The 17736-nt window shown below is 39.0% G+C and overlaps 4 protein-coding genes across 4 annotated transcripts; 2 read left to right on the top strand and 2 right to left on the bottom strand.

The window, feature by feature from the left end:
• The first annotated feature begins 1220 nt into the window (after positions 1-1220).
• Positions 1221-4351, top strand: LOC132200592 (uncharacterized). The gene is made up of 6 exons (XM_059626183.1): positions 1221-1365; positions 1600-1766; positions 2693-2845; positions 2955-3087; positions 3167-3256; positions 3310-4351. The coding sequence occupies exons 1-6, from the start codon at positions 1245-1247 to the stop codon at positions 3633-3635; spliced, it is 990 nt and encodes a 329-aa protein (XP_059482166.1). The 5' UTR covers positions 1221-1244; the 3' UTR covers positions 3636-4351.
• Positions 3888-11181, bottom strand: LOC132200591 (GTPase-activating protein and VPS9 domain-containing protein 1). Its single transcript, XM_059626182.1, has 24 exons — positions 11029-11181; positions 10281-10392; positions 10061-10223; positions 9778-10001; positions 9424-9617; positions 9132-9360; positions 8725-9072; positions 8482-8674; positions 8263-8426; positions 8097-8211; positions 7796-8042; positions 7311-7739; positions 7188-7255; positions 6725-7135; positions 6535-6671; positions 6367-6476; positions 6248-6312; positions 5958-6199; positions 5634-5890; positions 5373-5584; positions 5202-5316; positions 5074-5146; positions 4822-5019; positions 3888-4769 (listed from the first exon to the last, which is right to left on the bottom strand). Exons 2-24 carry the CDS (start codon positions 10386-10388, stop codon positions 4638-4640), a joined length of 4434 nt encoding a protein of 1477 aa, XP_059482165.1. The 5' UTR covers positions 10389-10392; positions 11029-11181; the 3' UTR covers positions 3888-4637.
• Positions 11182-11561: 380 nt separating this feature from the next.
• LOC132199613 (DNA replication licensing factor Mcm3) lies at positions 11562-15076 on the bottom strand. Its single transcript, XM_059624462.1, has 14 exons — positions 14905-15076; positions 14714-14826; positions 14351-14559; positions 14164-14294; positions 13869-14107; positions 13574-13807; positions 13348-13512; positions 13086-13284; positions 12883-13031; positions 12672-12827; positions 12468-12618; positions 12269-12409; positions 11918-12177; positions 11562-11854 (listed from the first exon to the last, which is right to left on the bottom strand). The coding sequence occupies exons 1-14, from the start codon at positions 14974-14976 to the stop codon at positions 11650-11652; spliced, it is 2424 nt and encodes an 807-aa protein (XP_059480445.1). The 5' UTR covers positions 14977-15076; the 3' UTR covers positions 11562-11649.
• Positions 15077-15289: 213 nt separating this feature from the next.
• LOC132200120 (geranylgeranyl transferase type-2 subunit alpha) lies at positions 15290-17733 on the top strand. Its single transcript, XM_059625331.1, has 9 exons — positions 15290-15466; positions 15613-15723; positions 15832-15956; positions 16014-16201; positions 16257-16454; positions 16507-16754; positions 16823-17039; positions 17092-17220; positions 17289-17733. The coding sequence occupies exons 1-9, from the start codon at positions 15464-15466 to the stop codon at positions 17681-17683; spliced, it is 1614 nt and encodes a 537-aa protein (XP_059481314.1). The 5' UTR covers positions 15290-15463; the 3' UTR covers positions 17684-17733.
• Positions 17734-17736: the final 3 nt, after the last annotated feature.

Here is a 17736-nt window from a genome sequence, read left to right as displayed (position 1 = left end):
CTCCCTGCCTGATCGGAGCACAAACGACTTGATGACGTTTACAACATTGTGTCAACGAAGTATTCTATTGGGAGATCAAGTCAATAAATTGCGAGAGAAACACGCGCCGGCAAATCTTTTTGGCCCACAAAATTACAAAATTGAGGGCCATTCTATGTTAAATAGAACATGTATGTATTATATAATATGAGATGCTCGTCTATTGCTTAGAGTGGGTTGGGTAAGAAAAGAAAGAGAATATGAAAATTTCCAGATTTGATATATGTACTGACTGGTGCTAATTGGATAGCAGTGGCTTCGGAATTATATCATGTAAATTGCAGTCGTAGAAGAAATTTTCTAGTAATCCAAATTTGTGAGGCAATTTGAAAGCATAAAACTTTTGAGGTTATAGTTCTCAGCAGGAGATATTAAAGCAGCAAAAAAGATAATTAATGTTCAACTTCCGCCGAGATATGTGAAGAATTATTTACGAAGGCAGGCCACATTAATTAGAAAAAAACCGGATTAAACAAAATTAAAGCAGCGCTCCAAGGAAAAGAAGGCCCGGAATTAAAAATGAAAGTCACGCAGTAAGTGATATAAGGAAGGCAGCAAAATTTTGACTTCCTTTAATGCTAAGTGAGCAAGGTCGGCCAAAAGGACATCAACACGGTATGAAAACGCTTCGTGAAAACTAATGCCACTTAAACGCCACGCACGCATGTTTATCTTGCATTGCATGAGAGGTTAATTCTGTGGGCGCGCGACTCTCGGCAAAAATAAAACAAGTATTATTAAGTGGCTTGTTTGATTTGCATATGAAGAATTTTTACGATACGACTTCATTTGAATAATCATGCTTTTATCAAAACTGCATTTTTCAGCAATTGATTATTTAAGCACACCTATTAAAATTAATGCCCTATCCCTAACACATAAATTCTAGACGGACTTTCAAATTTAAACCACCACATCTCTCACTTCTTCAGTTTTCCCTAAAATTGGGAAAATTGCAAAAATGAATTTCCCTATCGATTGCAAACATCCGGTGCGTGAATGGCACTTTCATATGATTTTCTCTAAAAAGGTTACGCGGCTAAAGAGAGTGAGCATGCGAAAGGTCAACTCGGAGAGCATGAACTGCTGAGGGGGTTGGTTGGGGTGCAAGGGCGGCGCACGCCGGCGCAGCATCGGCGCAAGAATTTGAGCGACCGGGATCTTTCGCAGTGCAAGATGCGATTCAGAAAAGTCTGGTAAACAAAATGTTGAGCCAACAACTGAGCACCGACCGTCCAGGGGTGGCGTCGCCCGTCTGGACGGAAAAGGCCAAACGGAGGCAGCAAAGCTGCGACTACCAGGATGATACCGAGACTACACCGCTTAGTGAGTTTCATCGCCTTTCAGAAGATAATTACGTCAATTGATTGGCCTATTAAATCATTAACTTTTAAACAGCCATGTTTATTATTTTTTAATTGCTCCTATGGGCACAGTTTTATTATGTGATTTGGTAGCCTAAAATAATGCAAAGCCGTATGGATTTAGACTTGTTGAATTCTAACACGCAACTGAATTTATTATGGAAATAAGTAGATTTTCATACGTGTCTACTTTCAGATGTTGAGGATGAAGAGGGTTCAACGCCCTTAAACCGTCGCAAGGAAGAGGCCAAAGTGTTGCGCATTCTTCGGAGAAGACTCGCTCTTGTGGCCGAGGAGCGCCAAGTGCCTTCCGAAATTCCACCAATCTGTGACATGAACCAGCCAACCAACGTATTGGCAAAAGTGAGATTTTTACTAAAACCCATTTCTAAGAATTTTTAACGCGGAAAAATAATTTTTCAATTTTCAAGAATTGGCAAGCACAAATAATAACTAAGAACGAAGTTAAAATTATATCAAATGACAACACAAATAGCAAAACTATGTACGTAATTGACCGCGAAATTGCCCTCGTGGCAGCAGCCGTCAAAATTCCACACAAGCGAGAAAATCGATACTGAGGCGGAGATCAAGTGCTGCAGATAAAAGTTTGCTTTCTGTGATTTGTCACGCTCCACGTGTGGAAAACGAGACGTTTGGTTCAAGTTGCACGAAAGAAAGAAAAAAAAATGCAACAAACTAGGTGTGCAATAAAAGGTGCTGTCAACTGTAAGATAATAATTAAGACGTTAAGAAAGTAAATAATCTTGCAAGATTCTAAAAACGTATGCGTCAATTTTCTCAGCTTTTTTATTCCAGATTATTGAAATTGAACACGAATTTTATTACTCTCGTTCTTAGTAAAACCGTGATTGAAGCGTGTACAAATTCGAGAGCTAGTCGGTAATATTACTTCATGCATTAAGGGTCATTTTTATGAATGGCTATACGCAACACGCGAGAATTTCTCTCTTCGAAAAAAATATAGCCAGCTAGGGGCGGAGTAGTCGTCATGGAAACAAAATCAATGCTGGAGCTGCACGGTCTCGTGGCGCTGTGACAGTGAGAGGCACCAAAGCAGATTTTGCACCCGTTCAATAATTCACACAAGCAAATAAATATCTGAGTTTTATCGCATCGAGTATTTTTATACAACATAATAGATATAAATTGAAATAAAGCTTTAAATCACGTAATTTCTCCGGACGTAATTGTAATTTTTTATCAAAATTAAAAAAAAACGTAGATTGTCAAAATGGTCAAAATATAATTTGATTTTTCGCCATCAGCTTTTACGCAAAAAACAGCCACTGGCACCGAGTCCACTTTGGGCGCAGCTGGACACCGACTGGGGCGACAGCGAATTCATTTCCGACTGCATTCGGTGGCACAACATTTTTCGGCAAAAACACAGCGCAGAACCGCTCACAATGTCATCTCAGGTATAATTAAATGTTAATTTATTCTGCGTCTAAATATTCACATCTTTATTTGTGGTCAAGGTTATTCCCATTTGAGATATTCTCAGAACAATATGTTTTTCGTTTTCAGCTGTGCGCTTACGCTCAAGCGTGGGCAAATCACTTGGCGCACACCAACACCTTCTACTATCGCAACGACCGACAAATTGGGCAGAATCTATTTTGCAGACCAACCGGGCCCCAGGCGCATGTTGAAATCTCAGGTAGGTCGATTACACAGATTGTTTTTTTTTTGTCGAGCCAAACTAGACGCGTGTATTTTTCACGTTTGGTTCTCAACAGGTCGCGATGTGGCTCTCCATTGGTACGGCGCAATGCGGCAATACGATTTTTTCAAAGGGGCTGATCGACTCCATGCGAACGTCAACGCAGGTGCGATTATTAAATTTTTTTTTACCAAGCGTTAGAAATAAATGTGATTTTAGGTCACTTTACGCAATTAGTGTGGGGCTCGAGCAAGCAGCTTGGACTCGGAAAAGCGCAAAGTCGTAACGGCCGAGTTGTTGTGGTCGCCAATTATTATCCCCCAGGTAATGTAAATGGCCTGTATCAAAAAAACGTTCGGCCGCCACTGCCAGGCAGCGACCTTCGCTTTGACATGTCTATGGTGCATGAGGGCACCGAGAGTGCGTCCGGCTACAGCCTCAGCTCGTCTTCCTCATCCGTCGACTCGGAAGAATCGAGCGTAATGGGAACTCACACACTTCTTCCCCACCACAGAATGCATCGCCACTTATCCAACGCCAAATAATTTTTAGATGCATTCAAACAAAAAGAGGTGGCTCATTCTTTAACAATTAACGTCCCATTGAATTTATTTACAAATAATTGTATTTATTAAATTTTGCAGCGTTTAAGAAAAATGAAATCCTTTCAGGAAATGTCCATTTGCAAATGGTGAATTTTGGACGGAAAAAGTAATTTAAGTAAAAATGCCAAAGTTGATGAAACATAAACTGTATGTTTTGATATTGAATTCAATTTACTCCAAATGATACTAAACTTGTTGGTTATTAAATATTTAGAAATATATTACTTTTATTTATTTGTAAGCGATAATAATGTGATCACCAAGGATAAAAGGTAAAATACTATAATTTATAGAACATCTGAAAAGAGTGGAAAATTTACAGCAGCAATTCAAAAGTAACACCAACGCATAAATACATAGCATTTTGTGTTTCAATATGTATTATATCCATTCAAACAGTAAAGAGATTTGCTGAATAAATTCCAACAAAATTTTTTGTATAGAGCAGAGAAGGTCCTTTAAAATTTAACAGACTAGATCTAGATATATTGTAAATTATGTATCTGTTTTAACTCATTGATAGTTTGCAATATTGTTAATAAGTTGTGATCAGTTGTGATTTAAAGTAATTAAATTTGCAAAATATCTTTCAAATGTAACAAGCCAAAAATGTTTACATTGGTAAAAAGCAGTCTATATGGAGAATATACAATAATCTAATATTATTATTCCGTGTTTTTCTTAGTGAAATCCAGATTACATGGTAAAAAATAAAGACTATTATTGATTTAGCGCTAACTTGATGGTAGAATTTTGAATAATTCAGGCATTTTTTAAGAACATTTTTTCAACGTTAATTTTGCTTTGAAGCTAGGGAGGAAACAAAATTGAGTAGACTTTGATCGTTACATGAGCCAGGGTGGAAGAGAGAATCCTTTAGCGAGGGCTGGATTTAACTATGCACCAACGCTAGTATAATAAGAATCGAAATCCTGACCTTAACTAATCCATGGTTTTTATGTACTCGATGGCAGAGCAAAATTGAACCCACCAGTATTCCTCTTCTCCAGAGAGTTGAGAGCCGTAGAAGTTATTTACGTATTGCACGGTGCTCAGCAAGCTTGGAGGGTTTGCCTGAATCAAATTACTCATCAGATATATTTTTAAACTGGCAAATTCGTATTACCTTAATGAGCACATAGACAAGCACAGGAGTGAAGTCGTCTGCAGCTGGAGTGGACTGATTGTGGGCAAGCTCAAGCAGCCGCATTATGGTCTTGGCACAGTCGACAACGCATTGCACTTTGTCTTTGGGAGTCTTGCAAGCATTCAAGACAGAGATTTTGGCTTGAGCGCTGGGCCAAGGGCATTCATACTGGAATGACTAAAATTTAAATGATAATTTTGATATTAGTTTTTTCATATTTTTTTTTCATACCTTTGGAATTCTCATATCCTTATGGTTCAGCGTAATGATCTCAGAAAGATGCTTCATGTGTTCATGTAAAACCCTAAACCAACAAATTGTTAATAAGAAGCTTAACTAGGTTAGCGATGCAAACTTACTGATCTCTGGAGATGTCTCCCTCCCCATTGGGGTAGAGGGCATTCATATAGACTCTACTGATCACAGTCTGCTCAACAATCTGACGTGCTATATCCAATCTGGATTCGTTTGTGACTGCAATTAAGGTTTTTGTTAAAACAGTGCACTTCAATAAAGTATAAAATAATTACTTCTCCACAAAGCATCTCTCTCCATTTCAGAAGCCAGCTCTTCAAGGAAAGTATATAAAAGCTCTGTTTTTTCATCTGGCATTGTGAGTTGTTGAAAGTTACTCTCAAAATCATGTAAAATATCTTCCCTCTGCTCCAGGTATAATCGTATGCACATTTTAATTAAATAGCGGCCACAACCAGCCTTCTCTCTTCTTATACGCTCCACAAGCCTAGTTATTTTTATTTTTAAATAATTCCAAATATTAAAATATATTTTACTTTTTGATTGAAGAATATGTAGTGAGGAGTCCCGTTTTGCTTCTTGTAATGTATGCAATGTATGGAGCTCGTTTGAAGTAGTCGTCTTTAAGGCTTTGGATCAATTTGCGGCAACCAGCGTCGTCAAACAAGAGCACGCAACGCAAAGCCTCTTGAATCTGTGCAATCAATCCTTCATCCTGCATGCTCATAGCCTCTGTTAGAAGTAACTTCAAAAGCATTGTTAATTTCTCGGAAGCTCTGCAACGGGAATTTCTCTGCAAACCAAGGTTTGATGATTTTGAGTTTATATTTACTTGTATTAATAATATGACTTGTCTTTACCCTGTCGAGAACTTTTCGGCCAACACCTTCAGCATCCACAATACTGAGGACCAACCTGAGCTTACGCTTCGCATCTGCAAAAGCATAGCTCAATTCTGGATGCTGAGGGTCGATTTGGAGGTGCTCGTCTTCGCCTTCATCTTCGTCGATGCCATTTTCTCTGCCTTCTTTAGAGTCTTGCCTTAAGCAAGAAGCCTGGCCCCCAGGTTTTCGGCGGTACTTAGCAAGTATTTCTTCAGAATCTAGGACGCAAAATTATGATTTTCAAAAATAAAAAATAGAGAACATACCCATGATATTATTTTCCTCCCCCTTTCTCCTATTTCTGAACACGGCATCATTATTGTCAGGGTTCCTATAATGAAATATTTAAACATCTATTTTTCATATTATGTCAATGATTCGATACCCCCTATCATCATGGCTGGATCTGGTCGACTTCCTCGTACGCGATTTGAAAGGCAATTTTATATTCCTGAAAAAACTACCCCTTTTGTTTTTAGCTTCATCATCTTGATCCTAAGCTCATAAGAGATTTTAGAACTCGTACAACAGTGTATTAAAATTCCACAATTACCCTATCACCCCTTTCTGCAGTCTTGTCGAAGCTGATGCTTTTCGGAATGGCGCCTGTAGATGAGCTTGGAATGTTTGTTGTGGTTTTGTTGCTTAGAGAGGAATCGGCTCTAACCTCAACACTATTTTCCTGCAAAACTGCAGTCACAAAGTTTTAAATTGATTCTGTGTACATATTTTTTTGTTCTTACCTGGCGTGTTTGACTGTCCGCGTGCATCACTCCCGGCTCCCATGCTGCTGCTGCTGGATGACGCCAAACTTGTTGTGCTCAGTCTCGGGACAGGAGATGCTACTGTTTCAACGTCAAGACCAATACTGCAGTTGGTCTGCTTGCTGTCAGTGGAGTCCTCCGACCTTGTGCTAGAGGACAGCATCCTCGCTTTATTATCGGGCTTCAACTTACTCTCCCCTTCGGCCCCTTCTTCTCTCTGCTCTCCAGCAGTAACGCTGCTTGGAGGGGATGGTGGAAGATACAGATCATTATTGTTGCGAAGGGGCGAGCTGTTCGGTGCCGGGAAGCTAACTTTAGGAGGAACAACAACTGGTGCCGGACACTCGCGCAACACAGGGAGCTCCATCCTTATGGGCCGGAAGGAGAGCGCTGGAATTGCTGATTGTTTATATATGTGTGTCCAATTATGAAAAAAACTTACCAGCAGCCAAGGGAGGAGTATCTCGGTTGTTCTCACCATCAATCTCGGATCGGCCCACATCATCAGACCTGCAGATCAGCGTTACAAGGAATCTTGAAACTAGAAACTATTTATCTACTTTACCTAGCTACACTTCCAGCATCATCCGTGTCAACCTCCCCCATACGCTCAGAGTCTGAGGCCATTACGTCAGTACTCCAAGCTTCGGACGCTGTCTCCGACACGTCCAGCATGCCAACCGAAGGAATGTTTTGATCATTTGCCCTTGCCGACTGATGCAACATTGCAATAGGGTGGCCAACTGGGAAGTTGTTCTCTGAAGAGTGCTCCACCATTTCGCTGTCACTTGCAAGGACATCAGTGCTCCAAGTGTCGGAGACAAGTGAGAAAGTCTCATCTCCTTCGATGAGCTTCTTGATTTCAAATTTGCCAAACTTATCATCTATGTCAGTTCTGGAGTGCTGTTTTGGAGTTGGCATAGTCGAGGGAGCTCCAGGAGGCCCAGCAAGTTCGCCAAGCTGAGCAGACGGACGATTACTTTCAGGCATAACTCTGAAAGAAGAGCAGCAATCATTATAAAAAATAAGACTAATAATAATAAAAACTACCGTGGCTGAACTTGATTCACGTTTGCCATCTCTTCGCTCTCTGTGACTTGACTCGATGGAGTGTCTCGGCCAGAAATGCTTGGTGTGCCTCTGCCCGAGACATTTGCTGAAACCATATCTGAGAGGTTATCTGGTTGATCCTCTTCGTTTTCCTCTCCTTCCTCAATATCTAGGGACGATGCAGCACTGTGATTTGAAGCAGCCTCTGATACTGCCTCTAAATTGTCACTCACGTTTCCAGCCGACACTGCCAGAGAATATTTTATTTTATTTGTATTACAGAAAAAATGAATATATTTACCAATAGAACCTTCATCATGAGAGAGGGAAAATCTTGTTCGCTTCTCATGACTATGGGCCTGATTTCCTTGGGAATCCATACATACTGCCATATTAGGAGCGTTGTGTTCTAAAAACTATTTACAAATTTTAATTATTGTGGAGATCAATGCATTGCAATATTTTACTTTGTTTTCAGGCAGAAGACCAACATATTCATAAGTCTCGTTTCCGAATGGTATCACTAAAACTTCGTCAGGGCTATTTGACGGCTCATCGTCGTCTGCTTTATCATCAACTCCGTTTAACTCTCCGTGAGGATTTGAATAAGCTCTACTGACTTTGTTTTTTCCTGCTTATCATTTATATTAATTATACTGAATAAACCCTAAAATTTTTATGTTTGCCTCTTTCATTCTGTTTCTGGGAATGACCAGACGAAGAAGGTTGTAGCAAAGCTGGATTTGCAGAAGATCTTTTTGAATCTTTGAAATCACTAATCTTGTGAGAAGAGGGAGGTAGCAAGGAGAGCAGTCTCGAGAGGGCCTTATCATCAACGTTGCCAGTGTTGGAGTTACTAACTGATCGAAGCAAGTGTACCTAACGAAGAAAATATGAGCTTAATTCTTTAATCATAGCATTCCCCTTACTAGACTGTGCAGCTCATTTTCCGTCAAAACCACGGAGGCTCGAGCAAGTCCTGACAAGGAAGTTGATTTTTCAGCTTCATCTTCCAAAGTTTCGTTGTTTCCCTCAAGAATTTCTTCCATGATAGACCATAGGCAATTCTTGTCAAATTGAGAATACAAGTCCAAAACTTTGGAATCCACTTCTTGCCACTGCCAGATTGCAAGTCGCTGAAGAATCTGAGCAACTTGCATTAAGTTGAATCGAGCAATATCACTTGTGGGAAGATCAGTGATGCCGTAAAGCTCTGGATTAACAATGGCTGGACAGATGAACGATCCAAACACCAAATCAGTACACATGATACAAACCTAAATAGTGGAAAATAATTTTAATAATTTACTCAATTATAAAATAATAAAGAATTTACTTGTTTTTGGTCTATTTGACTTGATTCGGTAAGAAGAATATGCAGCTGTCTAACAATCCACTTGACTGGGTGTGGAAATAGAAACATGTTTGTTTGAATTCCCTCAATGAAGCTATTCAGCGCAGCATTTAGCCTATTGATAAGCCACAGCCTGTAACGCTTTGTTGCGTCTTCAAACTCTGGTGTGCCAGAATTTCCAAATTTGAGAGCACTAGCTTCCGGAGTAAATCTAGAATCAATTAAAATATTTTTTATTATTTCCAAAGCTTTTGTAAGCAGTTTCAGCACCAACCTGAGCAGCATTTTTGCGGGGTCAGCATCTAAGTAGACGTCATCATCAGACAGTAGTTTCAAAATTGGTCCATACAGGGCTCCAGTGAGAAAAAGTTTTGCAGTAAACAACCCCTCATGCCAAACAGCATAAAGCCTAGAGAAAGTACACGACGCTGGTCTTAACATACGACTAGGTTCTTGGTGCGGTGCAACCTGAAAGAGCCAAGAAATGTTCATTTCTATAATTCCAAGATAAAATTTTAACATTTTAACAAAACAAGCATTACCAGGGTAAAGCCATCAAATTTCAGCTGGTTTAAGGAATGGGGTTAATTAATACATTTTTTTAAGAAAAACCTCGTGAAAAGCACACCTGGAGGTAAAGTAGCTCGCGCAAGAGCTTGAGGATAAGTCGTTCGTCCTCTGCAAGTATACAACCGCCGAAAAGACCTCCAACTAATGTATGAGCCATTGGACCAAGGAGAGGAGGCGTCAAGGCCCCAATTTTCTCGGCTTCGGCCAAACATGAAGCCAGAAGCTGTGGCGAGTTGCGCAGGGAATGTAAGAAAATCCCATAGTTTTGGGATTCTACAAAGCCTGAAGAATATTAAATTATTATTAACCCGTGAAATGTTTTGTATGATTATAAATTTTACCTAGCCTTTTGCGGGCATCAATAAAGGAGATGTTTTCCAGTTGGTTCAGCCTGTGACAGCAAACTGTTGACTTGCACCCTTGATGAATCAATCGACTCAAGTTGGCTCGTACCTGTCCAGCTATCCAGGTTTGTTGAGCCAGTTTTGACGATGCATGGCACACCTGGAGATGTTGCGATTTAAAATTTTAAAAAGCAAGGCGTAAAAAATAAATAAAGACCTTTTCATTGAGCTGCTGCAGTTGCTTCTGTTCATTGTCCACAAAGAATCGTTCTTTCACCAGACGTTCGGCCAAGTCCAACAAATCATCCCATTCAATGGGACTCATTATGCTGAAAATAAATATATTCAAATAAAATACAGAGCCTCTGTAATTCCATAATATTTTAATCTGTAAAAATTTTGATGCGATTGAAAACTAAATTACATATGTGTTATGTTCAGAAATTTGATTTTTCTTTTAATCAATTTATGTTTCATCAGGAAAATGAAAAATTATTACATTTCAATATAATTTTACCGTGTGTGTATGTGTTATAATTTGACATTTTGACATTATGATTTTCAGGATACAGTTTCATTTTCATCAATTCTCAAAATAATTAAAAACATATTTTATTAAACGGGTTTAAAAAAAAATAAGTTTATATTAAATATATTCAATATATAGCTTTGTTATTACATCCACCCACATTTATGGAGATTGTTCATTTTGATATTGAATTGAAAGGGTGAGCACAACAAATGCATGCCTTTGTTGGTGATACTAGCTTGATGAAGTGTAAAGAGATTGAGCAATAGCAATATGAATTACATAATATTAAACTTGAGAGAGACTATTATTTAATTGTCTCCGTGATATTTCTGATCTGCTTGCAAAAAAATTTCACTTTTAAAATAAGTCCAAGGAGAATCTCGGGCATTGTGTTTTGAATGCTGTAATCAGATGTTTTGATAATGCAACTTACAACAAGGGCTGCTGAAAGAAGAATTGACTGACTCTGGCCTCTTTATTTGAACTCAATGAAAGCGTAATTGCGGGGTGTCCGACGGAATCCGTAAATACACAAGCAAGGACGAAATTAATTTCGACTACCTGCTTGCCAAGAAATAAACACAAACTTTGCTCTCCCGCAGCACGCGCTTCAGTTGTTTTTGTTTTGACGTCAGAACCCGCTAAAGTGAGAATAAGAGGGGTGCAAAAATTGTATGTAAAAATGCAAAAGGATTGGATTATCATAAAAAATGTGCAAATGGTAAAATAAATTGTATAATATAATGACTTTCTATCATTTGGTGGTAACTTGTGAAAATTTTTATTTATGCACCATTATGCATGATATTATTGATAATTATAAATACCAAGTTAAAAATAACTCAATAAAATTTAATATTTATTATTATACATCTATACTTTTCTTTGAAATAATTCAAGTCATAAAATGTATAATTAATAGGTTGATTTAATTATTTCCAGTATCAAACAATGTAATTAAAATAATCTGATTTTGTTAATTGTAATGTTTTTATTTGACCTACGTTACACGATGTAGAGATACAAAATATAAGACAAATTAAATGAGTAAAAATTAGATCAGGAAGAGAATATCATCAGCCAACATGACCTGGTTAGCTTTGGTCATTACATCAATTGCCGACTTCATTTCAGGGTCACTGAATGGCTGCAATTTAGCAACACCCTCATTGATGTACCCCTTCAGCGTGCTTAAAGCCACAGACTGTGATCGTTTTTCTCTCAAATATTGGGTCAACCCAGTCTTGAAAGTCTTCAATCTGGCCAAGCAAAGAAAAAAAAAATGAAGTTCCTACATTTGCAAATAACAATAGAAACTTTACCTTTCTGCGTCAAGTGTGGGAAGGTCGACGACTGGGATGTCTTCATCCATTGGTTCTTCCTCTTCCTCTTGAGCTGCAGATTCCTGGGTCTTTTGTCGTTTGCTTTGTCTTTGAGCACGCTTTGATTGGCTTGGTGGTGCAGAGCCCTCATCATCATCATCACCACCTTCGTCATCACTTCCAGAATCCATTTCTTCATCACCTTCGGCCTCACTGTCACTGTCCACTGGCTTCCTGCGCTTCTTTTGCTTCTCGAGGACCTATTAAAAAAAGTTATAAATACCATACAAATTATAAGATCAAAGATTATAAAAGTAGTCTCAGTTTTCAAAAAATAAGTTCAAAACATACCCTCTTGAAGTATGCGTACTGCACAAGACTAATGGCAGCATCAGCATCAACTTGCTCTATTTTGCGCGAAAGACGGGCCTTTGCGTGTGCAGTAGAGAGACGGATCATGGTTTCCAGAGTACGAGCAGTGACTGGTTGAGTCTACAATGAATAGTTTAAAATAATAATGACCCTAATTATTTTTAACTCAAATATTAACCCTTGCAACATCATGCTGGGCCAGATCGAAACTGCGAAGAGAAGCATATTCTTCAGCAATGGCGCGCGCTGCTTCGTCCGTCAATGTCGGAACAAGACATTTTGCTATGTACAGGTATTTGCGCATGAAGTCCATGGAGAAGATACGCTTCCTGGAGGTATTGAAGTTAAATTAAGAACACAAAAAAAAAAACTAGATTCTTACGATCTTGTCTTTGAACTGCCATGCAAGAGAGGATTGTATTTTTCGTAAATCATGTCATCAGGATCTTCCATTTCCTGGGGGTCATCAGTCAGAGTGCTCAGAGCCTGCGCACCCAAGCCAAGAGGCAAGACCTCACCGTCTCTTTCTTTTGGATTTCTGTTACAAAACAATATTAATCACCCAGAACATTACCAATGTGATGAAATTTTACCTGTATCTGTGCATACGAATGACGTGATCTGAGATTACCTCATCTGTGGCTGTGTCAACCGTGTCCAGCATAACAAACAGCAGATCAAAACGAGAAAGCAGAGAATCCTGCAGTCCAATGTTCTCCATTGGCGTTTTAAACTGATCATACTGGAAAACTTCACGTTTAAAAAAGTTTTAGGCACAAACTTATAGATAACTTACCCTTCCGTAAACAGGATTGGCAGCAGCCATAACTGAGCAGCGAGCGTTCAAGCTGGCCTGGATACCTGCTTTGGCGATGGTCACACGACCTTGCTCCATCACTTCGTGAATGGCCGTGCGATCGATGTCTGTCATTTTGTCAAACTCGTCAATGCAAACAATACCGCGGTCAGCCAGCACCATTGCACCAGCCTCTAACCTGGAAAAATAATTTTAAAATTAATCAGGTAAAACTAACGGCAAAATTATGACAAGAACTTACGTCCTGGCTCCAGTATCAGGGTCTGTAGTAACAGCAGCAGTCAGACCAACACCAGAGGAACCTCTGCCAGTCGTAGCAATGGCTCTTGGAGCAGTGTGTAATACGTAACGGAGCAACTGCGATTTTGCCACACTAGGATCTCCAATCAGCAGCAAATTGATGTCACTGTAAAATTAAATAAAAGTTTGCATTTAAAACTAATTTTTGAAAAATTAATTTCAATTACCCTCTGAGACGAGTACCGTTATCAAGAATTTTTTCAACGCCACCCAGCAGCATGCAGAGAATGGCCTTCTTGACAATCTCGTGTCCCTGGATGGAAGGAGCAATCGACCTCGAAAGCATGTCCACCACATCATTACGCTTGCAGAAGCGTTTGCATCGGCGCACATCATCTCTGGTGACCATTGTGGTGGCCTCCTTGCTCAGAGATGCAATGTTGTTGGCAATGACGACAGTCCTGATATTGTCAATTTTTTTAATCATTGATGTGGCACATGCTTACAATGATGAAAATTTACCTAAACACTCCACTAGTGTAAGAGCCCTGCTTGCTTGGCAGACATCTGTAGCTGCCGATTACAAGAATTCTATCGCCTGGCTGGCAAGAGTCGACCAAGTCGTTGTCCACAATCACATCAACTACTCGAGGCAAAAGCCCTGTGGGCGCCTTTTCAGGCATCTCCTGTACACTGATGGTCTGGTGGTCTTTATAAGTGGACAAACCATATTCGGTCTCCAAAAGGTTGCCAGCATCATCCTGAATAATTTCAATTTATATTTTAACTCATAATCAATAATTATTTTAATTATTACAGTGGTTGGGTAGGTTGAGTTCGAAGGAAATGCTTTGAGGTTGGTGAAGTCAGAGTATTGTCTCTCCATGAATTTAGAAGTTGCAGGGCAATAGTGGACACTGCGTACAACCTTCAGTCGGACCATCGAGCCTTTAAAAAAAATAAAAAAAATTATATTAAATTTAAGAAAAAAATTATTTGACTACTTTTTGTCACAATTCCTTCAATGCAGACCATATTGCCTAGCATGCGGCTATTAAGAGAGCGAGGGGTCACATGTCTGCTACCAAAGCTGCCTTCGAAACCCACATAAAAGTCCTCGTTTAATTTGGCGTAGGTTGCATCCACGGAACCAACATATTCCTTTAGGGCGCGCTCAAATGCCTGCTGCTCTTCAAATGCGTTTTTAAGAAGGCTGAAATTAAAAAAAAAATAATAATAATTTTGTACTCACTCATTTCTGTACATGTACTACAAAACCATAACAGCAAATTAATATCTGTAATGATTCATTTCATGGCTAAGAGAAAAATTTTGACTGCATAATTATATGTCGTCTGTAGTCTCACCCGATGGCTCTTTTAGGGTTCTTCTGACGCAGGTCATTCACGTTAACGACCAGTCTTACTTTCTTTTCACTGATCATGTTCTTGACACGAGAAGAGTAAATTCCCTGATCATCCTACAAAATTAAAAAACACCATTTTAAAGGGATTTGAAGGACATTTAAATTCGAGGGAGCCGGATCGGAAATTCTCACCTCGTCGTCGAGGAACTCGAGGTATTCTCGTGCGTAAGCATTGACGGCGTCAGTCGGTGCATTGGTACCCATTTTAAGATTTTAGCGAAGTTACTTTTTTAAATTCAGTGAAACGAAAAATGTACTCCTGCTCGCAGACGGGAGAGCGTTTCGGCGGGAAGCGGGAACGCGGTAGGCGGTACCGGAAATATCACTAGTCAAATTTTTAAAAATTCAGTAAATTTCTGTGCTTTTGTTTTTTAAAATAATTTTTTGAAAATTAAAAACTTAAAAGAATAATCATATTATTATTTGTGAAACTCAACATTGAAATGTTGCACATTCGTCCTTTGAATTGGAGTACTTTCTTTGTCTTCAGTAGTAAAAAATCACAACAAGGGGGCGAAAGGGGTGCGGTCATCTGGCTGCATCTGCTGATTTTTCCTTTTCCATAACATTGTGCCTTTTTATTTTTACCCTTTTCTCATTTATCCTCGTCGTTTGGGCTGGAAAATTAAAAGAAATATTAATATTAAAAGAGTATTGGATTTTTAACTGACCATCTTCTACATCCTTCAAGATGGTAAGATCAATTGATTTAGTTGAGACTTAGACAGAAACGTCCTGAGCGATCATACAAATAATATTTTTTGTTTTTTAATTACCTCAGAAATTATTTACTTCACTACATATACGGTAAACGGGCAAATTATAATTTTCTTTTTCTAGCATGGACGCCTTAAGGTGCGAACTTCTGCCCAGGAGCAAGAAATAAAACGGAAAGAACGAGAGCAGAAAGTAAAAATTTACACGGCAGTTATGGGGAAAATAGTCAAAAAAGTAAATTTCTGCTTCAATTAATGTTCTTTTAAGTTTCCTTTATATAGAGATAATATATTTATAATTACTATTTTATTAATAATTTTTTTTAAACAATTTTATATTAAGAGAGAAGCTGGAGAGCTGGATGACGAAATGATGTCACTTACATCTCAAACGTTGGTTAGGAATCCTGACATTTACACTCTTTGGAACATTCGCAGAGAAATTTTCGTGGCTTACAAGAAAGAAAAGCAAGTTCTATTTTTGACTGTGTTTTATTTTTATTAATTTATATTTCTCTTTCTTAGAAATGATGAGGAAATGGCACCTCTGGTTGATAGCGAAGTTCGGCTGACGGAGAGCTGCCTGCAAGTGAATCCAAAATCTTACTGCGCCTGGCATCATCGTGGCTGGGTCCTTGATCTGCACCCTTCACCAAACTGGAAGCGGGAACTGGCCCTCTGCACCAAGTTTCTAATGATGGATGAGCGAAACTGTAGGAAAATTAAAATTTTTAATATTTTCATAGATAATGTTAAAAAAAATTACAGTCCACTGCTGGGACTATCGGCGTCTAGCTGCTGAGAAAAGTGGTGTTTCTCCTATTGATGAATTTAATTTCTCGACTGAAAAGATCAATGACAACTTCTCCAACTACTCGGCTTGGCATTATCGATCTAAACTGCTACCCTTGACGCACCCTGACGCTGCTGGCAAGGCTCTTATTGAGCCAGATAAACATAGACAAGGTCAGATTGTAAATGCTTTTATGGACTGAATATTCATTTTGAAATTCTGCAGAGCTGGAGCTGGTGCAGAATGCAGCGTTTACTGATCCAAATGATACTAGTGCGTGGTTTTATCAGCGCTGGCTTCTAGGGCGGGACTGCTCGGTTGCCCAAAAAGAGCCGCCACGGCCTTTGCTAGCGTGGCTCGGAACATCAAGAGCTGTTGTCTCTTTTTCAAGTGCTGCTCCTTCACCACCATTCCTACGTGTCAACGGTGCCAATTTGTTAGGAAAATGGCAAAAGGCCTCAAAATTTGTTTGGGTATATTTTATAATAACTATAAATTTATGAAAAAATTTATTTCTGCTGACAAATATTTTCTATTTCAGACACTTTCCCTTAATGTGGAAACTATCGGTCAAGACTGTGTGATAGAAGTTGTCACTGAAAGTGGAACACTTGTTCTGAAGCCTGATTCAATCGGTTTTGTGGCAATTTGCCCCGAAAGCAAGCTTGAAGGTGAACATGACCCAGTTGTCATTGCTGAACTCAAAGGGCAGCTTGCTTGTTGTCGGCAATTGCTAGATTTGGAGCCTGACAGCAAATGTAGGAAATAATTTAATCAATATTGAAAAATTAGTTCATCTATTAAACTTAGGGACATTACTGACGTTGGTTCTACTAATGCAAGCTATTGATACTTCCCTTTATCATGGAGAGATGATGGAATTCTTGGACAAACTGCTTCTTGTTGATCCTCTGCGGGCTGGATACTATAGAGACTTAAGTAATATTTCCTTGAATCAATTTTTTAATAATTTTACTAACAATTGAATGAATTAAATCTGATTCTAGGAAGCAAATGTGTTCTTGAGTTCAAACTGTCTATGAGCGATTGGAGCTTTGGTGCTCAGAAAACACTATCCCTGTCAGATTGCCATCTCTCCTCTCTATACTTCTCCAACAGGCTTGCCCTTGTACAGGAAGTTGATTTATCAAAGAACGAACTTTTGGATCATTCATTGCCAGCACTTGCTTCCCTTCAGTTGTGTGTTCGCCTTGATCTGAGTCACAATAAACTTGTAACTTTGGAAGGCTTTCCTCATTTGCCAGCTTTAGTGTATCTCAATTTGTCAAGCAATCCACTGACTGGTAAATCAAAGGTTGTTGAACACAATATTAAAAAGGCTGAGCTCGCTGCTTTGAAAGAGCTGATTTCTGAGGATAATACCTGTGGTGATTTAAGCTAGTTTGTAACTTTTCGAATAAAAAAATAAACCAATTTCACGGATACTATCATACC

The sequence above is a fragment of the Neocloeon triangulifer genome, unplaced genomic scaffold, assembly GCF_031216515.1.
Source record: "Neocloeon triangulifer isolate White Clay Creek 2 clone unplaced genomic scaffold, ASM3121651v1 ptg000014l, whole genome shotgun sequence".
NCBI classification, from domain to species: domain Eukaryota; kingdom Metazoa; phylum Arthropoda; class Insecta; order Ephemeroptera; family Baetidae; genus Neocloeon; species Neocloeon triangulifer.
The sequence above is the reverse complement of the archived record's forward strand: the minus strand, read 5'-3'. Positions and strand labels throughout refer to the sequence as shown.